At 42.0% G+C, this 24,568-nt stretch overlaps 2 protein-coding genes across 2 annotated transcripts; one reads left to right on the top strand and one right to left on the bottom strand.

Moving 5' to 3' along the window:
• Positions 1–1,529: 1,529 nt before the first annotated feature.
• On the bottom strand, positions 1,530–2,822 carry LOC121535332 (zinc finger protein 830-like). The gene has a single exon (XM_041842293.2). It carries the CDS (start codon positions 2,685–2,687, stop codon positions 1,623–1,625), a length of 1,065 nt encoding a protein of 354 aa, XP_041698227.1. The 5' UTR covers positions 2,688–2,822; the 3' UTR covers positions 1,530–1,622.
• A 159-nt stretch (positions 2,823–2,981) lies between these two features.
• LOC121535331 (ankyrin repeat domain-containing protein 13C) lies at positions 2,982–23,761 on the top strand. The gene is made up of 13 exons (XM_041842292.2): positions 2,982–3,825; positions 4,038–4,079; positions 5,016–5,120; positions 11,864–11,949; positions 12,864–12,909; positions 13,604–13,670; positions 13,820–13,964; positions 14,213–14,344; positions 14,506–14,667; positions 19,509–19,588; positions 19,766–19,864; positions 20,104–20,204; positions 22,047–23,761. The coding sequence occupies exons 1-13, from the start codon at positions 3,417–3,419 to the stop codon at positions 22,175–22,177; spliced, it is 1,605 nt and encodes a 534-aa protein (XP_041698226.1). The 5' UTR covers positions 2,982–3,416; the 3' UTR covers positions 22,178–23,761.
• Positions 23,762–24,568: the final 807 nt, after the last annotated feature.

Below are 24,568 nucleotides of genomic sequence, written 5' to 3'. Positions count from 1 at the left end.
GGAATGGGCCAAAATACCAGCAACAGTGTGTGGAAACCTTGTGAAGACTTACAGAAAACGTTTGACCTGTGTCATTGCCAACAAAGGGTATATAACAAAGTATTGAGAAACTTTGGTTATTGACCAAATACTTATTTTCCACCATAATTTGCAAATAAATTCATAAAAAATCCTACATTTTCTGGATTTTTTCTCATTTTGTCTGTCATAGTTGACGTGTACCTATGATGAAAATTACAGGCCTCTCTCATCTTTTTAAGTGTGAGAACTTGCACAATTGGTGGCTGACTAAATACTTATTTTCCCCACTGTAGAAATAATACAATGTTAATGGATTTATACAAGTGGAGTGTTAGCTTCAATTTGCTGTATATTAGTGTTGTGTGTAGTACAGATGAAGAGACCAAAGTAGGCACCCCTGGCTGTGATAATGTAACAGGTAGTTATAGAAGCACTGGTCCCTCTTAACTTTGTCACTTTTTGTGGGCCTTTACATTTACATTTTAGTCATTTAGCAGACGCTCTTATCCAGAGCGACTTAGTTAGTGAGTGCATACATTTTTCATACATTATAAAATGCAAATTTACAAATCAGGACATGTCAACTCAACTGTTGTATTATGTAAATATGGTAGACTTTTTAATATGGCATCCTGTAAGATTGACTTGTTGGGAGTGTGGGGGTGGGGGGCTGCTTTATATAGCTAGAGGTCTGTAGAAAATCCTCAGCATCGTACATTGTAAGGGAAATGATTGTATTAAGTTGTGCTTTGCATGTTGCTCATAATGTAACATTAATGTCTAATTTATCGATTTAACATTAAGGACTGTTTGAGGGTAATTTTGTTTTGCAGGATAATCAGGTGGAATTCTGGAACAAAAAATGAGGGCAAACAGATTTTGAATTGTCATTTTGATTTCCACAGGAATATTGTCCCTATAAAGCTGTTTGCGTTGGGGATACTGTGGGAATTGTATGAACGTGTTGTGTGAGCAATAATTAAATGAAAATGTGGACTACAAGGATTTGACAATCTGTTTAGTTTCCATACTTTCAAATGTTATATAGATAGTATTCTAGTCTAGGTTCTTTATAAAGGACTCTAGTTTTTGTTTTAGAGTATTGTGTATCATGTAGGCCTACCAGTATGCTCCAAGGTTCCGATAAGGAGGAAGAGACAGGCGTAAATGGTTTTTGTTTGTGTATTTGGTCTCAGCTGTGATTGTATATTTGTTGTGCAACCACAGCAGAAACTATGTTAGTCTGCATTTAATCATGGGGTTGATTGGTGTTGAGCTGTGTGTAATCCGAGAGGGCTCCAGGAATGAGAATTGAGGATTTGGCTCCCAACAAAAAAATTTTTATGAGTGATGATAGTACAGTATTTCATACACATGGTGATTTCTGCATGTGTGTGACAGTAGAAAAATGGCATTTACCACAAGAGCAAGTTATATAGACGTAACTGTAGAAGACAACACTTTTAGACATTCAATATCCTCAACAAAGGTTTGTCATTGACATAGAGAGAGGAAAGAAGCTGCTTCCTTTGCAACTTTGCTCTTTTATTTACAATCTGGAGAAACATTGACACTGATAGGGTCAAAAGGCCCCAGGGATTTTAAGCAAGGGCCCCTTTGGCCCTCCAGTCCCTTGACAACAAGTGGAGCAGCTCTTCTTCATCCTCCTCATCGCTTCCCCTGGAGTCTTCCTGGTCTTCGGTCTTCTCCTTCACAACCTTCTTCACCACATCTCGCTTATCTCTCAATATCTCAACCCTCCGGTAACATTCTATTTGCTCATCAATTTCATCAATCTGACGCTCAAAACGTCCCTCCTCGTCATCCTCGGCTACAATGGCCTCTGATTTAGTGTTCACCTGCCGCATTTCCTTTTGGAACTCTTCCCACTCCTTATCCATTTGATCTTTGGGAGCGTCGACATTGCGGACTTTGGCATCTCTCACTGGGTCGTCAAAGAAGCCTTCTGGTAGTGCTTCAGGAGTATTTTCCTTCTTCTCCACACTCTTCTCAGTTTCATCTGGTTTGAGGATAGACCCGGAATGAGAGGCAGCTGGGACAGCTGGAATGGTGCTGTTGTCAAAGAAATCAGCTGGGAGTCCTGGGGCAGGTGCCCCCTTCAGCACACCCGAGCTGGAGGCTGCCCTCTGGTCAGAAGAGTCACCAGCCTCCTCTTCGTTATCGTCTTCATTATAGACTCCGGCCAGAAGACTCAGTCCAGCAGATGTCGGTTTTTTCAAAATCCCAGTTAGTTTCTTCGGCCCCGGCGGGGCAGGTTTCGCAAAGAAATCATCAGGCAGCCCGGATGTCGATGCCTGCTCGTTACCTGCCACTGGTTTAGACTTCCTCCCATTCGTGTCTTCAGAATCCAATGCTTTCCTTTTCAGCGATGGCTGGGGTCCTTGACTTGTAGGACTTTGTTTAGACCCCTTGAGCTCGGCAACTTTCTCCTTGTGCTGTCTTCCAAGAACGTGAGTCTGCCACAATATTTCATTCTTTACCCGCTCGTTGCAGAGTACGCAGCTAAGGTGATCAAGACTGTTGTACTTGGCATAAGGGGATTCGACACGCTTCTTCTTATCTATCGTTTGCCTTTGTTTCTCTCTCATTAACCGACGCAGTTCATCTTGATTTATCACTTTCTTCTGCTTATTCTTTGGAGGCATTATTTCATTGCGTTTCAAAAGAAAATTTCTGAAAGCTTGGCAAACAACAAAAACATGGCGCGTCTAGATGACGTAGATGTGTTAATACAAGACCCCTAGTAGGCGTCGAAAATATTGCCAGATTCAAGTTTGAGAACAAATACTGTAAATTATACCTTACGGTGGTCATTTTACATTGCATGTATCATCACGAGTTTATTACAATATATTTTGTGTTCGTTAAATATTTATTTAGTGTTTCTAGAAAATAAAAGACGCTATTCAACTAATTATCGCGATACCTAAGGCAATGTGGTTTTGATGCTTGTCATTCTCGCGAGATACTAAGCGGAAGATGGCAGATGGTCTTTTCACCACTGAAATATAATAAGAACGCTTTTCAATCGGAAGGTTTCTAATCTTGCTAGCTAACGTTAGCAAGCAAACTACCGCACTGCAAGATGCAATGGGGACATTTTGAAACGAGTGTTATCGAGGATGTAGCCGAATAATTTGGTATTTCCATTCTTAATCGAATGTTAACAATCGTGAGAGTATATTTTCCATTTGTTTTGTTTTTACGTGTGTTGTTTCTGTTGTTGTAACACCGCACCCACATCCATTATATGCTACAAAAACTGCTATCTAGGTTAGGTAAATAGCTAGCTAGTAAGGTAGATATTGCAGCTGTCATTGACAACCAGTCAACATAATACAATATTAATCTTAGGTAGCTAGTAACGTTAAATCATGACCGGAGAAAAGATTCGCACATTGCGGAAAGACCATAACAACAAGCCTAGTAAGGATGGGGATATAACGTTAATGGAAACATATGATGAATCTACAAATGGGACAATAACCTCTTCAACACCCAACGGTACCACTATCACGTACAAATCAAACAAGAACCATAACAAGACGGTGAAACCTATGGTACTGCAGCAGCAGCTATCGAATATCAATGCAAACAACATCAATGCCAATCAATCAGTTGGCACCATCATCGATGACTATAACAAGAACCCCATCATTCTGACCAATGGTAATGAGGACTTGAATTTGGAAATTCCTGTTCACGAATGCGTGTTCAGAGGAGATGTGCGTCGCTTGTCCTCACTCATTCGGACCCAGAACATCTCCCAGAAAGATGTGCATGGTGAGTGTGCATGGTAACCCAAACTTAGTACATGGAATTGAGTTAGGAAATCACATAGGTTATCACTTCTACTTTTGCATCCATTACATTTTAGTTGACAATTTTGTGACCAACATAGTCAGCACTTGCTTACCAAACCTGTGTTGTCCATGTGCACCTGCACTAGCTGTGACATCAATAATCTCATAACTGGTCGATTTCTCTCTTTCTAGGAAACACACCTCTTCACTTAGCTGTGATGATGGGTCACAAAGGTAAGGGCTTTGACTTCTGTGATCAAGAATATCTGATATGGAGAATAACATACATAGACCTATTTGAACAGGACCGAGACATGCAAACAACTGTTTCCCATTGGGAGCAGACTGACTAGTACTTCTGTACTACTTTCCTCTAAACATCTACATGACACCAGAGTTTGACAGGATTTTTTTGCTCATACTCTCATCTCTGGCCTAATGCCGCATTCAAAACAACTGGGAATTTGGAAATCTCCGACTTAAGTGTGTTCAAGACAACTGGGAACTAGGAATAAAAAACAGCTCAGATTGGGAAAAATCTATTCGAACGGTCATCCAACTCAGAATGAAGTCGGAAACTCTGGAATCTTTCTAGAGCTCCAACCTGAAGATCACTGATGTCATGATTTGACCTAGTTTTTTTCTGAGTTCCCAGTTAGCTTGAAAGCACCATAAGCCTAAGGCCAGGAAATGACATGGAAAATGTGCCATGTTGCAGGGCATGATGCCCCACATCTGGCATGTCACCAAGTCATCCTACCTGCCAGGTTTTTTTTTTTTTTTTTACATAATCAACATTTTCTCCAGCTCTCCTCTAGTAAATCCTCCATGTGGGTTTCTTCTGGGATAAATTCCCTGTCTGTCCTGCTGTACTGAGCTCATCCTGTCTGACCTCTGCAGATTGCAGTGTTACATATTCTAGTAGTCTCATAGTAGCATGGCAGCGGCTGGTCCCATATCGAACGCCCTTTGGGTCAGTAGACGTCTCGTTACTTGACGTGATATACTGTTATCATTAACTACAGTATTGAGAATTCACCGTCCAAGTACAAAGACCATGGAGGTGGGTGATTGGCTTAGACTTGAAAACAAAAACAATTAATTAATCTAAAAGTAGCGTGTTGATGTTTGATAAATTGTAATGTTTGTGTGTGTTTTTTTGTGCTGCAGAGTGTGCCCTCCTGCTCCTGGCGCATAATGCCCCTGTGAAGGTGAAGAATGCCCAGGGCTGGAGCCCCCTGGCAGAGGCCATCAGCTATGGAGACCGACAGATGAGTAAGGATCTGGGGTATTTTCTATCTGAAGCAGTGTTTTTCAACCTTTTTTATACCGGGACTATGATCCCTCTCGTCAGGGACAGACAAACTATGGTTTTATACCGTATTATACACTGAACAAAAATATAAACGCAACATGCAACAATTAAAAATATTTGACTGAGTTACATTTCATATAAGGAAATCAGTCAATTGAAATAAATTCATTAGGCCCTAATCTATGGATTTCACATGAATGGGAATACAGATATGAATATGTTGGTTACAGATACCTTAATAAAAAAGGTAGGGGCGTGGCTCAGAAAACCAGTCAGGATCTGGTGTGACCACCATTTGCCTCATGCAGCGCGACACATCTTCTTCGCATTGAGTTGATCAGGCTGTTGATTGTGGCCTGTGAAATGTTGTCCCACTTCTCTTCAATGGCTGTGCGAAATTGCTGGATATTGGCGGGAACTGGAACATGCTGTCATACACGTCGATCCAGAGCATACCAAACATGCTTAATAGGTGACATGTCTGGTGAGTATGCAGGCCATGGATGGAAGAACTGGGACATTTTCAGCTTCCAGGAATTGTGTACAAATCATTGCGACATGGGGCCGTGCATTATCATGCTGAAACATGATGAGATGGTGGCGGATGAATGGGCCTCAGGATGTCGTTACGGTATCTCTGTGCGTTCAAATTGCCATCAATAAAATGCAATTGTGTTCGTTGTCCGTAGCTTATTCCTGCCCATACCATAACCCCACCACCACCATGGGGCACTCTGTTCACAATGTTGACATCAGGAAACCGCTCACCCACACGACGCCATACATGCTGTCTACCATTTGCCCGGTACAGTAGAAACCGGGATTTATCCGTGAAGAGCACACTTCTCCAGCCTGCCAGTTGCCATTGAAGATGAGCATTTGCCCACTGAAGTCGGTTACGACGCCAAACTGCAGTCAGGTCAAGACCCTGGTGAGGAAGAAGAGCAGGCAGATGAGCTTCCCTGAGACTGTTTCTGACAGTTTGTGCAGAAATTCTTTGGTTGTGCAAACCCACAGCTTCATCGGGTGGCTGGTCTCAGACGATCCTGCAGGTGAAGAAGCCGGATGTGAAGTCCTGGGCTGGCATGGTTACACGTGGTCTGCGGTTGTGAGGTCGGTTGGACGTACTGCCAAATTCTCTAAAACGACGTTGGAGGCGGCTTATGGTTAATTAACATTCAATTCTCTGGCAACCGCTCTGGTGGACATTCCTGCAGTCAGCATGCCAATTGCACGCTCCTTCAAAACATGAGACATCTGTGGCATTGTGTTGTGACAAAACTGCCTTTTATTGTCCCCAGCACAAGGTGCACCTGTGTAATGATCATGCTGTTTAATCAGCTTCTTGATATGCCACACCTGTCAGGTGGATGGATTATTTTAGCAAAGGATAAATGCTCACTAACAGGGATGTAAACAAATGTGTGAACAAAATTGGAGAGAAATAAGCATTTTGTGCGTATGGGAAAATTACTGGGATCTTTTATTTCAGCTCATGAAACATGGGACCAACACATTACATGTTACGTTTATATTTTTTGTTCAATATAATAAGCCCTAGTATTCTCTCTTTTTTTTTAACCATTTCTTATTGTTGTTGGATTGTCGAGAAGGAACCTGCAAGTAAGCATTTCGTTGGATGATGTATACCATGCGTATCCCATACATACGACTAATACAGTGAGGGAAAAAAGTATTTGATCCCCTGCTGATTTTGTACGTTTGCCCACTGACAAAGACATGATCAGTCTGTAATTTTAATGGTAGGTTTATTTGAACAGTGAGAGACAGAATAACAACAACAAAATCCTGAAAAACGCATTTGTCAAACATTTTATAAATTGATTTGCATTTTAATGAGGAAAATAAGTATTTGACCCTTCTGCAAAACATGACTTAGTACTTGGTGGCAAAACCCTTGTTGGCAATCAGAGGTCAGACGTTTCTTGTAGTTGGCCACCAGGTTTGCACACATCTCAGGAGGGATTTTGTCCCACTCTTCTTTGCAGATCTTCTCCAAGTCATTAAGGTTTCGAGACTGACGTTTGGCAACTCAAACCTTCAGCTCCCTCCACAGATTTTCTATGGGATTAAGGTCTGGAGACTGGCTAGGCCACTCCAAGACCTTAATGTGCTTCTTCTTGAGCCACTCCTTTGTTGCCTTGGCCGTGTGTTTTGGGTCATTGTCATGCTGGAATACCCATCCACGACCCATTTTCAATGCCCTGGCTGAGGGAAGGAGGTTCTCACCCAAGATTTGATGGTACATGGCCCCGCTCACTAACAGGGATGGAAACACATTTTTGCACAATATTTTTGAGAAATAAGCTTTTTGTGCGTTTGAAAAATGTCTAGGATATTTTATTTCAGCTCATGAAAACCGGGTCCTGTTAGGCTGTAGACTGACCGATTGCTCTCTGATGCTGTTGAGCAGTTGGGTTGTAGGCTGGCCCAGCTAGCCAGCCAAAGCCATGCAGGGAGCAGGGGATTTTCTCTGCACGCTCTGTCTGCTTCCAGACGTCCTGGAACCCAGCCTGGCCCAGGGCTTAGTGTGACTGAGGGGGCACTGAGCAGCTCTACAGCTGGCTGGCGCCCTGGCTCTCTGTCTGTTCACTTTAATGCCCATGCTTCTAATGCATTTAACACAGCACTGTAAACTAGAGGTCTTAATATAGGTTACATTTTATGTGTATTGTTTATGTGGATTTGTTAGGAATGCCAGTTAAGCGATGTCTCCTGAGTGGCGCATTGGTCTAAGGCACTGCATCGCAGTGCTAACTGTGCCACTAGAGATCCTGGTTCGAATCCAGGCTCTGTCGCAGCCGGCCGCGACCGGGAGACTCATGGGCAGCGCACAATTGGCCCAGCGTCGTCCAGGGTAGAGGAGGGAATGGCCGGGAGGGATGTAGCTCAGTTGATAGAGCATGGCGTTTGCAACGCCAGGGTTGTGGGTTCGATTCCCATGGGGGGCCAGTATAAAAAAATATATATATATATATGTATTCACTAACTGTAAGTCGCTCTGGATAAGAGCGTCTGCTAAATGACTAAAATGTAAAAATGTAAATGTAAAGTGGAGTGTCCCTGTTTTTGTTTTTTTTAATGGTGGGAGTAGTGTAGAGGATTGAATGGGCTTTACTAGCTTGCTCAGTTTTTTCTGTTTAATGCCTTGTTAGCAAAAGAAAAATCATAAGCTGCATAATATGAAATAATATTATAAATGGGCTAGTTTATAATAAATCCAAAGCAAGTAATTGTAAATGTTAGGCAAATCATATACCTCAAAATATATTACCCAAAGATACTGAAAAGAAATGTACAAATCTTTATTTCCCTTCTATTAAATTCCCTGTTAAATGTTGAGCGGGTTAGAGCTATGACCCTGTCACCCCAGCATGTATTAGTATGCGGCTCCAGTCCTGCAGTAGGGATGCTTTGGCAGACTGGGGACAGAGGTCAGGGATGGGAAGGTCAGATCGCAGTGGGCGGGGAGGGGAGCGGAGGAGACAGTAGCTTGGCTCCATCCACACAGTACAGCAAGGACACGCAAAGTCAGCCAAACTCTGACCAGTGTGACTGGGGCAGTACTAATAGTCTAGTAGTCTATAATTTTAATGGTAGGTTTATTTGAACAGTGAGAGACAGAATAACAACAACAAAATCCTGAAAAATGCATTTGTCAAAAATGTTATTAATTGATTTGCATTTTAATGAGGAAAATAAGTATTTGACCCCCTCTCAATCAGAAAGATTTCTGGCTCCCAGGTGTCTTTTATACAGGTAACGAGCTGAGATTAGGAGCACACTCTTAAAGGGAGTGCTCCTAATCTCAGTTTGTTACCTGTATAAAAGACACCTGTCCACAGAAGCAATCAATCAATCAGATTCCAAACTCTCCACCATGACCAAGACCAAAGAGCTCTCCAAGGATGTCAGGGACAAGATTGTAGACCTACACAAGGCTGGAATGGGCTACAAGACCATCGCCAAGCAGCTTGGTGAGAAGGTGACAACAGTTGGTGCGATTATTCGCAAATGGAAGAAACACAAAAGACCTGTCAATCTCCCTCAGCCTGGGGCTCCATGCAAGATCTCACCTCGTGGAGTTGCAATGATCATGAGAATGGTGAGGAATCAGCCCAGAACTACACGGGAGGATCTTGTCAATGATCTCAAGGCAGCTGGGACCATAGTCACCAAGAAAACAATTGTTAACACACTACGCCGTGAAGGACTGAAATCCTGCAGCGCCCGCAAGGTCCCCCTGCTCAAGAAAGCACATATACATGCCCGTCTGAAGTTTGCCAATGAACATCTGAATGATTCAGAGGAGAACTGGGTGAAAGTGTTGTGGTCAGATGAGACCAAAATTGAGCTCTTTGGCATCAACTCAACTCGCCGTGTTTGGAGGAGGAGGAATGCTGCCTATGACCCCAAGAACACCATCCCCACCGTCAAACATGGAGGTGGAAACATTATGCTTTGGGGGTGTTTTTCTGCTAAGGGACAGGACAACTTCACCGCATCAAAGGGACGATGGACGGGGCCATGTACCATCAAATCTTGGGTGAGAACCTCCTTCCCTCAGCCAGGGCATTGAAAATGGGTCGTGGATGGGTATTCCAGCATGACAATGACCCAAAGCACACGGCCAAGGCAACAAAGGAGTGGCTCAAGAAGAAGCACATTAAGGTCTTGGAGTGGCCTAGCCAGTCTCCAGACCTTAATCCCATAGAAAATCTGTGGAGGGAGCTGAAGGTTCGAGTTGCCAAACGTCAGTCTCGAAACCTTAATGACTTGGAGAAGATCTGCAAAGAAGAGTGGGACAAAATCCTTCCTGAGATGTGTGCAAACCTGGTGGCCAACTACAAGAAACGTCTGACCTCTGATTGCCAACAAGGGTTTTGCCACCAAGTACTAAGTCATGTTTTGCAGTAGGGTCAAATACTTATTTTCCTCATTAAAATGCAAATCAATTTATAAAATGTTTGACAAATGCGTTTTTCAGGATTTTGTTGTTGTTATTCTGTCTCTCACTGTTCAAATAAACCTACCATTAAAATTACAGACTGATCATGTCTTTGTCAGTGGGCAAACGTACAAAATCAGCAGGGGATCAAATACTTTTTTCCCTCACTGTATTAGTCGTATGTATGGGATACGCATGGTATACATCATCCAACGAAATGCTTACTTGCAGGTTCCTTCTCGACAATCCAACAACAATAAGAAATGGTTAAAAAAAAAGAGAGAATACTAGGGCTTATTATATTGAACAAAAAATATAAACGTAACATGTAATGTGTTGGTCCCATGTTTCATGAGCTGAAATAAAAGATCCCAGTAATTTTCCCATACGCACAAAATGCTTATTTCTCTCCAATTTTGTTCACACATTTGTTTACATCCCTGTTAGTGAGCATTTATCCTTTGCTAAAATAATCCATCCACCTGACAGGTGTGGCATATCAAGAAGCTGATTAAACAGCATGATCTTTACACAGGTGCACCTTGTGCTGGGGACAATAAAAGGCCACTCTAAAATGTGCAGTTTTGTCACACAACACAATGCCACAGAGCGTGCAATTGGCATGCTGACTGCAGGAATGTCCACCAGAGCTGTTGCCAGATAATTTAATGTTCATTTTTCTACCATAAGCCGCCTCCAACGTCGTTTTAGAGAATATGGCAGTATGTCCAACCGGTCTCACAAACGCAGACCACGTGTAACCACGCCAGCCCAGGACCTCCACATCCAGCTTCTTCACTTGCGGGATCATCTAAGACCAGCCACCTGGACAGCTGATGAATCTGAGTATTTCTGTCTGTAATAAAGCCCTTTGGTGGGGAAAAACAAATGTTTATTGGCTGGGCCTGGCACCCCAGTGGGTGGCCCTAAGCCCTCCCAGGCCCACCCATGGCTGCACCGCTGCCCAGTCATGTGATATCCATAGATTAGGGCCTAATTTATTTATTTCCTTATATGAACTGTAACTCAGTAAAACCGTTGAAATTGTTCCGTTTTTATATATTTGTTCAGTATAAGAGACAGATGCAGAAAGAGAGAGGTGTCGTTCCACGAAAGGAGTCCCTTTTGGTTAGTGTAACTTGGTGGAAAAATATGTTTTCTCACATAATTGTAACATTCTGTCATGAAGAGCACATGTTCAACTTTCCCATCTCAAGAGGTTACATAAAACATGACTATAGTAAGTGTCTATTAAGTGCCAAATAAAGTAACAGGGTTGACTGTAACAGGGTTGAAGATTTAATCTTAAATCAGCCATCAATCCCCTTGTGACAGGAGGAATGGAAGCTTGTTGTGTGCAACAGGTAGTATCAGGCAAAAACCCATCGGATTACTGTTACAGTAAATCACTTGGTTGAATGATTTATCACTCTGTCATTGACTGGCTGGGTATCTCCTTTTTCTTCTCTGGCTCACAACTCTCACTGTCATTGACGCGTGGGTTTACAAAGCTCATCTTCTTTTAGGTTTAGTGTTGTGTAACGCTTTTGAAAGTTGCTTTTTGCAAGATCATCTGCCAGTGTAATCCCTTCTGCTGTGTGTGTGGTCTCAGGGTAGAAACTTGCACATATAGAATATCTAGGCTATGGAATATATTGGCTATGTCTTGTATGGTGTTGTATATCAGTACCTTGCTATGGCTTTGTTGTGATCTCCCTCTTCTCCCATCCTCAGTCACAGCCATACTGCGGAAGCTGAAGCAGCAGTCCAGAGAGAGTGTGGCGGACAAGAGGCCCAAGCTGCTGAGAGCGCTGAAGGAGGTGAGGCTTTGACAGCCAACTGGGCTAGCCTACTACAGCATCCGGTTATACATAGGATCTGTGCACTCCATACATTATGTCAAAGTACTTGAGCTGCGCTAAATTTAGTTTTGCCGGTACAGTGGAATAAATTCAATATTTCCAAAAGTGTCTGAACCTATTTGACATACAGTGAGGTTCGAAATTATTGACCCCCTTGATAAAGATGAGCAATAATGACTGTATAAAATAAATAATACAAATACTGAGATATATTGTATGCTCCAAACAATTGGGAAATTATATTATTTTATACTAATACAATTGCTCAGAGAAAGAGATTTTGTTTAACAAGTAATACTTTTTTTCTCAAAGTTTGTAGTCACAAGCTTGATCTAGACATTGCGTGCTAGGAATATGGGACCAAATACTAAACTTTTGACAACTTCATTTATAAGAATCTTTAAGGCTGTCAATAATTTGGACCCCTACCTTTTTGAGGTAAGAAATATTACTTGTTAAACAAAATCTCTTTCTCTCAACAATTTAATTAGTATAAAAGAATATCATTTCAGTTTTTTTTGTTGCATACAGTATATCTCAGTATTTGAATTTATTTATTTTATAAACTCATTATTGCTCATCTTTATCAAGGGTGTCAATAATTTCGGACCCCACTGTATGTTTGATCCGTACCTAGTAGTAGTATCAGTTCACTACCACTATCTGTCCATACCTTTCTTTACCCTTTCTCTCCAACCTCAGCATCTGTCCAAAATAACAGCACCTACTTCTCACCAAAATAAATGTGTCCCCTTTTTTAAATGTTTTTAACAATTTACAGCTATAAAGGAATATTGTGCATTTTGTTTGATAGTGTGTGGCTTGCATGACAAGATAATAATGTACAAAGTTTGTTAAAAAAATCTTCATAGCTTGGTGACTTCTACTTGGAGCTTCACTGGGACTTTCAAAGTTGGGGTGAGTCGACGGTACATGATATGCAATACATTAAAATAACAAGCTGCATCGAGCCTACATCTCCTTTCACACGCTCTCTATTCATTGTTATTCTTAGTGGAGGACACCTTAACCAAGTAGTTTCATTCTCCAATCTAATTAGTCTGTTCTGTTCCCATTCTATCCTGGCTGTGAGTGTGGTGTGTTAATTGCTTAGAGGGTTTGTGGCGCTGTCCCGGCTAAGGGATTTGTTAAAGGGATAGTTTGGGATTTTGTTTTTTAATGTCTCTGCGTCCATTATGAAAGAAGTTAGAGGTAGTTTTACGAGCCAATGCTAACTGGCATTAGCGCAGGCTTAGCACAGGGGACCCCCCTGCTGATCCCTCAGGACGTGCCCCACACTTAGCGCAAAGACTGGAAGTAAAGCTGTACCCAAAGACTTCCAGTCTTTGCCTTAAGCTAGTTATCATTGGCTCGCGGAACTACCTCTAACTTCCTTCATACTGGACGCAGAGACATAACAATTGTATCCATGAGTTCATCTGACTTTGGGGAAGTAGATAACTATCCCTTTAAAACCATGCAGGGCCTAGCCACGGCCATGTTCATTTATATACCACATAATGATACCACATATTATCTATGCAGTTTATCTTAATTAATCTTATCCGTAAACTACTGTGGATCATTACATTATCTTTCTCCTGTCTCATAGTGCCCTTGCTCTCCCGGATTCTGCCATCTGATAACTGCAAGATCTACAAGCAGGGGCTCAACATCAGGTATGGAATCAAATACACGTCTGACACAGACGCCAGCTACAAGTTGTGAGGATTATAGCTGGTGTGTGCAACCACTCACCTCCCAGAGTTAACCCATTACTCTTTATCCCTCTCCTTCTCTCTCCTCTCTCTCTCTTCTCCTTTGACAGACTGGACACCACTCTGATAGACTTCTCAGATATGAAGTGTCAGAGAGGAGACCTCAGCTTCATCTTCAACGGAGACGCTCCGTCCTCTAAGTCCTTCTATGTCCTGGACAACGAGCAGAAGGTGTACCAGCGGATACACCACGAGGTGAGCTATATGGTCTGGTACCATGTCCTCCAAGCCAATCAACCTCACACAAATGTTTGTATTGCCCTGGCAAAGGTTGATTGAAAGCTCAGCTATTGTCACAATAGATCCAAAAAAAAATCTGGAATCTAAAGTGTGTAGAAGTTCTCCTTTCACCATGTCACCCATAAAGATGGGACCTATTGATTTCTGTGATGTCATTATGATGGTGATGATGATCATGAGAATTCACTGATGTGTCCCTGCAGGAGTCTGAGATGGAGACTGAGGAGGAGGTGGACATCCTGATGAGCAGCGACGTTTATTCTGCCACCCTGTCCACCAAGTCCATCACTTTCTCCCGCAGTCAGATCGGCTGGCTCTTCAGGGAGGACAAGACCGTAAGCACCCTTCCCAGTCCTGGGTCCTGTTCAGTGGAATATAGAGGGAATAATACAGTTGATCTCTGATCATAAGCTGTGTACTGTATAGGGAATAGGGTGTCGTTTATAACGCAGCCACCAGAGTTTATTAAACATCTGGCTTGTGTCTGTCTCTGCAGGAGAGGGTTGGTAACTTCCTGGCTGACTTCTACTCTGTGAATGGCCTGGTGCTGGAGTCCAGGAAGCGCCGGGAGCATCTGAGTGAGGAGGACATCCTGAGGAACAAGGCCATCATGGAGAGCCTGAGCAAAGGAGGGAACCTGGTGGAGCAGAACTATGAGGTGAGGGAGGGACTTGGATGGAGGGAGGGAGGCTTTGGGTCTTTAGTCTCTTCTTCAGGAGTAGGTGTGGTTTTGGTACACATAATCCCGCGACACAGTTGGCATCAATTGCTGGGATTGCTAGTCTCTGTCCAGTGATCCTGCCGACCAAGGACGGGTCTGAGGAACTATTTGGCGTTGCAGCTAGCCTAGCTGCTAGCTATTATCAGGTTATTAATCAACCTACCAGGGAGTTTACAAACACTACAGGAACAAGATCATCCACATGTATCGATCACAATTTTACTAATACTGTAGAACTTTTTGTTGTTATCCATCCTCCCCTCAATACGGTGCAGTCGTCCTGTCCCCTTTGCAGAAAAGCATCCCCAAAGAATGATGTTTCCACCTCCATGCTTCACGGTTGGGATGGTGTTCTTGGGGTTGTACTCATCCTTCTTCTTCCTCCAAACATGGCGAGTGGAGTTTAGACCAAAAAGCTCTATTTTTGTCTCATCAGACCACATGACCTTCTCCCATTCCTCCTCTGGATCATCCAGATGGTCATTGGCAAACTTCAGACGGGCCTGGACATGCACTGGCTTGAGCAGGGGGACCTTGCGTGCACTGCAGGATTTTAATCCATGATGGCATAGTGTGTTACTAATGGTTTTCTTTGAGACTGTGGTCCCAGCTCTCTTCAGGTCATTGACCAGGTCCTGCCGTGTAGTTCTGGGCTGATCCCTCACCTTCCTCATGATCATTGATGCCCCACGAGGTGAGATCTTGCATGGAGCCCCAGACCGAGGGTGATTGACCATCATCTTGAACTTCTTCCATTTTCTAATAATTGCGCCAACAGTTGTTGCCTTCTCACCAAGCTGCTTGCCTATTGTCCTGTAGCCCATCCCAGCCTTGTGCAGGTCTACAATTTTATCCCTGATGTCCTTACACAGCTCTCTGGTCTTGGCCATTGTGGAGAGGTTGGAGTCTGTTTGATTGAGTGTGTGGACAGGTGTCTTTTATACAGGTAACGAGTTCAAATAGGTGCAGTTAATACAGTTAATGAGTGGAGAACAGGAGGGCTTCTTAAAGAAAAACTAACAGGTCTGTGAGAGCCGGAATTCTTACTGGTTGGTAGGTGATCAAATACTTATGTCATGCAATAAAATGCAAATTAATTACTTAAAAATCATACAATGTGATTTTCTGGATTTTTGTTTTAGATTCTGTCTCTCAAAGTTGAAGTGTACCTATGATAAAAATGACAGACCTCTACATGCTTTGTAAGTAGGAAAACCTGCAAAATCGGCAGTGTATCAAATACTTGTTCTCCCCACTGTATGTGCTTTCTTGAGCAGGGGGACCTTGCGGGCGCTGCAGGATTTCAGTCCTTCACGGCGTAGTGTGTTACCAATTGTTTTCTTGGTGACTATGGTCCCAGCTGCCTTGAGATCATTGACAAGATCCTCCCGTGTAGTTCTGGGCTGATTCCTCACCGTTCTCATGATCATTGCAACTCCACGAGGTGAGATCTTGCATGGAGCCCCAGGCCGAGGGAGATTGACAGTTATTTTGTGTTTCTTCCATTTGCGAATAATCGCACCGTTGTCACCTTCTCACCAAGCTGCTTGGCGATGGTCTTGTAGCCCATTCCAGCCTTGTGTAGGTCTACAATCTTGTCCCTGACATCCTTGGAGAGCTCTTTGGTCTTGGCCATGGTGGAGAGTTTGGAATCTGATTGATTGATTGCTTCTGTGGACAGGTATCTTTTATACAGGTAACAAGCTGAGATTAGGAGCACTCCCTTTAAGAGTGTGCTCCTAATCTCAGCTCGTTACCTGTATAAAAGACACCTGGGAGCCAGAAATCTTTCTGATTGAGAGGGGGTCAAATACTTATTTCCCTCATTAAAATGCAAATCAATTTATAACATTTTTGACATGCGTTTTCTGGAATTTTTTGTTGTTATTCAGTCTCTCACTGTTCAAATAAACCTACCATTAAAATTATAGACTGATCATTTCTTTGTCAGTGGGCAAACGTACAAAATCAGCAGGGGATCAAATACTTTTTTCCCTAACTGTAAAGAATGATGGAAAAAAACTTTGGAGTACTTTAAATGAAATTATGAGTAGAAAGACAAATTCAACTCCATCTTTCATCAAATCAGATGGCTTATTCATCACAAAACCATTTGATGTTGACAATTATTTTAATGATTACTTAATTGGCAAAGTGGGCAAACTTAGGCAGGAAATGCCAACAATGAACACTGAGCCATCGTATTCATGCATAAAAAAACAAATAATGGAAAAAAAAGCATTGCAAGTTTGAATTTTGTAAAGTTAGTGTGGGAGAGGTGGAACAATTATTGTTATCAAACCTCCTGGCATTGACAACTTAGATGGAAAGCTACTGAGGTGACTCTATAGCCACTCCTATCTGTCATATCTTTAATCTGAGCCTAGAGGAAAGTCTTTGTCCTCAGGACTGGAGGGAAGCCAAAGTAATTCCGCTACCCAATAATGGTAAAGTGACCTTTACTGGTTCTAACAGTAGACCTATAAGCTTGCTGCCAGCTCTTAGCAAACAGTTGGAAAAAATGGTGTTTGACCAAATACAATGCTATTTCTCTGTAAACAAATTAACAACATACTTTCAGCATGCTTATAGAGAAGGGCACTCAACATGTACTGCACTGACACAAATTACTGATGATTGGTTGAAAGAAATTGATAATAAGAAGATTGTGGGAGCTGCACTGTTCAGTGCAGCCTTTTATATTATTGACCATAACCTGTTGTTGAAAAAACGTACACTACCGTTCAAAAGTTTGGGGTCACTTAGAAATGTCCTTGTTTTCGAAAGAAAAGCAATTTTTTTGTCCATTAAAATAACATCAAATTGATCAGAAATACAGTGTAGACATTGTTAATGTTGTAAATGGCTATTGTAGCTTGAACCGGCTGATCTTTAATGGAATATCTACATAGGCGTACAGAGGCCCATTATCAGCAACCATCAGTCCTGTGTTCCAATGGCACGTTGTGTTTGCTAATCCAAGTTGATCATTTTAAAAGGATAATTGATAATCAGAAAACCCTTTTGCAATTATGTTAGCACAGCTGAAAACTGTTGTGCTGATTTAAAGAAGCAATAAAACGGGCCTTCTTGAGGCTAGTTGAGTATCTGGAGCATCAGCAATTGTGGGTTCGATTACAGGCTCAAAATGGCCAGAAACAAATAACTTTCTTCTGAAACTCGTCAGTCTATTCTTGTTCTGAGAAATTAGGCTATTCCATGCGAGAAATTGCCAAGAAACTGAAGATCTCGTACAACGCTGTGTACTACTCCCTTCACAGAACAGCGCAAACTGGCTCTAACCAGAATAGAAAGAGGAGTGGGAGGCCCCGGTGCACAACTGAGCAAGAGGACAAATACATTAGTGTCTAGTTTGAAAAACAGGCACCTCACAGGTCCTCAACTGGCAGCTTCATTAAATAGTACCTGCAAAACACCAGTCTCAACGTCAACAGTGAAGAGACAACTCCGGGATGCTGACCTTCTAGGCAGAGCTGCAAAGAAAAAGCCATATCTCAGACTGCCCATCTTAATCTTTTATTTTTATTGGCCAATCTGAGATATGGCTTTTTCTTTGCAACTCTGCCTAGAAGGTCAGCATCCCGGAGTCATCTCTTCACTGTTGATGTTGAGACTGGTGTTTTGCAGGTACTACTACAAACTTTTGAACGGTAGTGTATGTGTTATGGCTTTTCAACCTCTGCCATATCGTGTATTCAGAGCTATCTATCTAATTGAACTCAAATAGTTTTCTTTAATGGAAGCTTCTCGAATGTCAAACATGTAAAATGTGGTGTACCACAGGGCAACTCTCTAGGCCCACTACTCTTTTCTATTTTTACCAATGACCTGCCACTGGCATTAAACAAAGCATGTGTGTCCGTGTATGCTGATGATTCAACCATATACGCATCAGCAACCACAGTTAATGAAGTCACCGAAACCCTTAACAAAGAGTTGCAGTCTGTTTTGGAGTGGGTGTCCACTAATAAACTGGTGCTGAACATCTCTAAAACTAAGAGCATTGTATTTGGTACAAATCATTCCCTAAGTTCTAGACCTCAGCTGAATCTGGTAATGAATGCTGTGGCTGTTGAACAAGTTGAGAAGACTAAATTACTTGGCGTTACCTTAGATTGTAAACTATCATGGTCAAAACATATAGATTCAATGGTTGTAAAGATGGGGAGAGGTCTGTCCATAATAAAGAGATGCTCTGCTTTTTTGACACCACACTCCAAAAAGCAAGTTCTGCAGGCTCTAGTTTAGTCTAATCTTGATTATTGTCCAGTCGTGTGGTCCAGTGCTGCAAGGAAAGACCTAGTTAAACTGCAGCTGGCCCAAAACAGAGCGGCACATCTTGCTCTTCATTGTAATCAGAGGTTTGATATAAATACTATGCATGCCAGTCTCTCTTGGCTAAGAGTTGAGGAGAGACTGACTGCATCACTTCTTCTTTTTATAAGAAACATGAATGTGTTGAAAATCCCAAATTGTTTGCATAGTCAAATTACACACAGCTCTGACACACACACTTACCCCACCAGACATGCCACCAGGAGTCTTTTCACAGTCCCCAAATCCAGAACAAATTCAAGATGTTCTGTATTATGTCATGTTTCATGTTTTGTGTGGACCCCAGGAAGAGTAGCTGCTGCTTTTGCAACAGCTAATGGGGATCCTAATAAAATACCAAATACCAAATAATATGGATATGTGGTTATGATGCATAAAAGAAAGCCTACATGTGATCTTCTTCCTCTCTGTCTTTCCCTCAGCCTCAGAGAAGGCTGTCCCTCACGGCTCCAGACCCCAACACTATCTCCTGGGAGGAGTACATCTCTGCAGAGCACGGAAAGTAAGCCCTGCTTTATTCCTTTTAGGAAAGGTCACAGATGACGCTAATGTACGGATGAATTTCAAACCACTGTTTATTATTGAGTTATTGATAAGTTATTTCATTGAAGATCGTTACCTCCAAACGTATACGCCAATGATGCTGACTTAGTGGATAAGTGTGTGTGTTCATCCCCAGGGCACCTCATCTTGGGAGAGAGCTTGTGTGTAAGGAGAGCAAGAAGAACTTCAAAGCGACTGTAGCCATGAGCCAGGATTTCCCTCTGGGCATTGAGTCGTGAGTAGAATCCCTCCTCTTATTGGCTAGTAATCTCTCATCAGTCTCACCACTGACTGCAGTGCTATTGGAAGCGTCCATGTATTTATCATTATTGTGCACACAGGTTCTGATTTAAATGTAGATACATTTTAAGTTTGATTGAATAGGATCTAAGCTAGTAATGTACTGTTAGAAAAATTTATACATAAATTGAAAATAAGGGTTTGGCACTGACCCTTTTTTCTGTCATTTTCCAGGTTACTGAATGTGTTGGAGGTCATAGCCCCATTCAAGCATTTCAACAAACTCAGAGAATTTGTTCAAATGAAGCTTCCTCCTGGGTTTCCAGTCAAGCTTGGTATGAATCTATTGTACACTGAAATATGTACGAAACATGCAATAATTTCAAAGATTTTACTGAGTTACAGTTCATATAAGGAAATCAGTCAATTGAAATAAATTCATTAGGCATTCGGAAAGTATTCAAACCCCTTGACTTTTTCCACATTTTGTTACGTTACAGCATTATTCTAAAATGGATAAAATTTTATATATATATATATATATATATATATATATATATATATATATATATATATATATATATATATATATATATAAATCTACACACAATAATAACAAAGTGAAAACAGGTTTTTAGAAATGTTTGTAAATTTATAAAAAACTAAAACACCTTATTTACATAAGTATTCAGAACCTTTGCTATGAGTCTCTAAATTAATATAATAATATATAATAATAATATGACATTTAGCAGACGCTTTTATCCAAAGCGACTTACAGTCATGTGTGCATACAATTTTACGTATGGGTGGTCCCGGGGATCGAACCCACTACCCTGGCGTTACAAGCGCCATGCTCTACCAATTGACAGTGCATGTCAGAGCAAAAAAAAGCCACGAGGTCGAAGGAATTGTCCGTAGAGCTCCGAGACAGGATTGTGTCGAAGCACAGATCTGGGGAAGGGTACCAAAACATTTCTACAGCATCGAAGGTCCCCAAGAACACAGTGGCCTCCATCATTCTTAAATTGAAGAAGTTTGGAACCAACAAGACTCTTCCTAGAGCAGGCCGCCCGGTCAAACTGAGCAATCAGGGGAGAAGGGCCTTGGTCAGGGAGGTGACCAAGAACCCGATGGTCACTCTGACAGAGCTCCAGAGTTCCTCTGTGGAGATGGGAGAACCTTACAGAAGGACAACCAAGTCTGCAGCACTCCATCAATCAGGCCTTTATGGTAGAGTGGCCAGACGGAAGCCACTCCTCAGTAAAAGGCACATGACAGCCCGCTTGGAGTTTGCCAAAAGGCACCTAAAGGACTCTCAGGCCATGAGAAACAAGATTCTTTGGTCTGATGAAACCAAGATTGAACTCTTTGGCCTGAATGCCAAGCATCACGTCTGGAGGAAACCTGGCACCATCCCTACGGTGAAGCATGGTGGTGGCAGCGTCATGCTGTGGGGATGTTTTTCAGCGGCAGGGACTGGGAGACTAGTCAGGATCGAGGGAAAGATGAATGGAGCAAAGTACAGAGAGATCCTTGATGAAAACCTGCTCCAGAGTGCTTAGGACCTCAGACTGGGGTGAAGGTTCACCTTCCAACAGGACAAAGACCCTAAGCACACAGCCAAGACAACGCAGGAGTGGCTTCGGATCAAGTCTCTGAATGTCCTTGAGTGGCCCAGCCAGAGCCGGGACTTGAACCCGATCGAACATCTCTGGAGAAACCTGAAAATAGCTGTGCAGCGACGCTCCCCATCCAACCTGACAGAGCTTGAGGCTCTGCAGAGAAGAATGGAAGAAACTCCCCAAATACAGGTGTGCCAATCGTCATACCCAAGAAGACTCGAGGCTGTAATCGCTGCCAAAGGTGCTTTAACAAAGTACTGTGTAAAGGGTCTGAATACTTATGTAAATGTGTATCCATTATTTTTTTGTTACAAATTTGCAAACATTTCTATAAACCTGTTTTTGCTTTGTCATTATGGGGTATTGTGCGTCGATTGATGATGATGATTATTTTTTTAAATCCATTTTAGAATAAGGCTGAAACGTAACAAAATGTGGAAAAAGTCAAGGGGTGTGGCTGATTTTATTTCTAAGTAAAAAATAAAGTGAAATTATTAAGAAACTGACAAATATTAAACGCTGGAAACAACCCCTCCTATTTCTGTGTTCCAGACATCCCTGTGTTCCCCACTATCACAGCGACGGTCACCTTCCAAGAGTTCCGCTACGATGACTTTGAGGAGTCCTTCTTCTCCATCCCAGCAAACTACAAGGAGGACCCCAGTCGATTCCCTGACCTCTGACCTGGTTGTCATAGCAACCAGAGGTGCCCCCGCCCGCTTGGAAGCTGATAGAGAAACAACCTCTACCTACCTACATTATTAAAAGGAAAATAACCAACTGAAGACAGTTGAGAAGAAATTAGAGGATGCCATCTTATTGTTTGATGTCTGTCTGTGTGTTCTGATGAAAAAAGGGAATTATCTCTTGGCCATGATTGTGTTCAATTTTTAGATATTTCTTTATAGCAATCCAATGTAAACAGGACTTGTATTGCACCACAACCATGTTCAGATGTGTAGCAATAACAGCACAAGGTCCCCCAAAAATATTTGATGTCATCTGCTTAACAAATTAATTTACCTACTACATGATCACTGCTCTGTGCTGCAACCAGCTCCTGTGAAAGGTTATGGAGTTGACTGTGACATCTTCAGCGTGCACTTCTCCAGGCTTAGCACTCACTGAATCTAGCATCTGCCCTTTGGAGACTGCCCTTTTCTCATAAACTATGGTATAAATTAAGTGTTAGAAATATAGAGATGTCATAACTGAACTGAGCATAACTTTTTCATGTTTAAATGATGAACCTAATGTACATCATATAGGCCTAGTCAAAAGGGGCAACACTGTGTAGCAATACATTTCCAGTACATAAGGATGTTTTTTTTTTTTTTACCTGCTGAGAGAACGTATGGCGTAAAACGGCATTCTTACACAGATCAATACCCAAGCCTTTCTCTCTCTTGCTCTCTCAGGATGCAAACTCCTGTATTTTCAGGTTAGCTCATCTATCTTACCTCCTGGCTATCACCGTCTGTTTCAAGTGATTGTGTGAATTTGGGGCTCTATTCAGTCTGTAGCGCTGAAGATCCGCTTTATAGTGCGATTGACAATTATAGGCTATTTTCCCGTGTTCGCGGAGACTGCATTCACTATAAACGCTGTGTCGGCTCAATCGGAAATGACCTTTTATATTTATTGCAGATCTTCCGCTATACTTCTGCGATATGGATTGAATCCAGCCCTTAATATGTTTTGTGTGTGAGAGAGGACTGTTGTACTATACTTTAAAGGTAGGGGTGTGTGTGTGAGAGAGAACCCAGATGGGGTATCAGGAAAGCTGTTCGTATGATACTGCACTGACATTAAGAAATATTTAATTGCATGCTATATTGACCCAATTGGATTACTTATGTCCTCCTGAGTGTATATTTCCTACACACTTGTTATACCTGCTGCCATCTCTCTATCATTTCTAATTATTCAGGAAGATCAACTTCTACCGTATAAATATTGTAACCACACTAAAACCCTTTGGTCAAAAGCACTTAGGTGCTTTAACCACAAGATTATTTCCTTGAGTGTACTTCAGTTTTCCTGTCCATATTACACTACAGACTACTACATTACATTTCAATGAGAGTTTATACAGTTGGACTATCAACCTGTAAAATCCATATGGTTTTTGAAATGAGATGTGACCAGCAGTGGGTAACAGTTTAGCTCAAAAGGATGTGTATCTGAGTTGAGCCTACTGGTATTTATAAATGTATTGCAGCTTTTCCAATTTCCCATTCCTTTAAATAAAGCACCAGCATCATGTCTGCACTGCAGTGTTTCACCTAGGACAAAATGTTGCTCTTTTAAAGCTAATTTCCTGAAATTCTCCACATTTTGCCATGGGGCAGAGAGAACATTTTACAGTTTTGAAGCTAGTTTCCTGAAATTCTACAAATTTTGTCACGGGGCTTGTTGTGGCAAATTCATCAATATACTGAACAAAGAACCAAATTATTTCCGAGTAAAAAAAAAAATTAGGATAGACTTTATTACATAAGCAATAGATCTGAGGTGGTTTGCAAAGCATCTCCCTTCCACCTCTCAGTTTAATAGTCATTTTACATACATTTTAGCTTAACCCCTCCCTCTTGGGATCCACCACCACTGTCTCCAGTTTCCACCTCTTGACCGCTCCGCCCACTTCCTTAGTTTATGATAGTGGCGAAATCTGACTTCTCCTCTTATGTATTCAGTTTGGAAACAATGGTGGTGTGACCAATCAAGCTTTGTCATGCACAAATAACAGCCCTGTCATGTAAAAATAATAATGTTCAGTTTGAACTTTGTTCAACCCTGGCTTGACCTGGAGATTGATTGTGGACATGGCAGGTCCACAATCAATCTCTCAAACATACCCAAGCCTAACCCCTCTGTCCCACCCCGTCATGCTGTAATTTAATCAGGAATACGCTCTAGGAGAGACAAAGGGTTCAGCCTGGTTTCAGTCACGGATAAGATAAGACAACCGAAGACCAGTCAGATGACCAGAGAACAAACACATAAACCCAGTGAGAGAAACCAATTACGTTCTTGCCTAGCAAAAGAGATGTATCAATGTTTAACCCTGGCTC

This window comes from Coregonus clupeaformis, chromosome 21, assembly GCF_020615455.1.
Source record: "Coregonus clupeaformis isolate EN_2021a chromosome 21, ASM2061545v1, whole genome shotgun sequence".
Taxonomy (NCBI): Eukaryota; Metazoa; Chordata; class Actinopteri; order Salmoniformes; family Salmonidae; genus Coregonus; species Coregonus clupeaformis.
Note: the sequence above shows the minus strand (reverse complement) of the source record. Positions and strands in the feature narration are given on the sequence as shown.

Bases quoted from the DNA above. Each gene is read 5' to 3' on its own strand.
- LOC121535332 (XM_041842293.2), bottom strand. From the start codon at position 2,687: ATGCCTCCAAAGAATAAGCAGAAGAAAGTGATAAATCAAGATGAACTG.
- LOC121535331 (XM_041842292.2), top strand. From the start codon at position 3,417: ATGACCGGAGAAAAGATTCGCACATTGCGGAAAGACCATAACAACAAG. The intron at 4,080-5,015 runs GTAAGGGCTTTG...TTTGTGCTGCAG, and splicing joins TGTGATGATGGGTCACAAAG to AGTGTGCCCTCCTGCTCCTG. The intron at 14,345-14,505 runs GTAAGCACCCTT...CTGTCTCTGCAG, and splicing joins TCTTCAGGGAGGACAAGACC to GAGAGGGTTGGTAACTTCCT.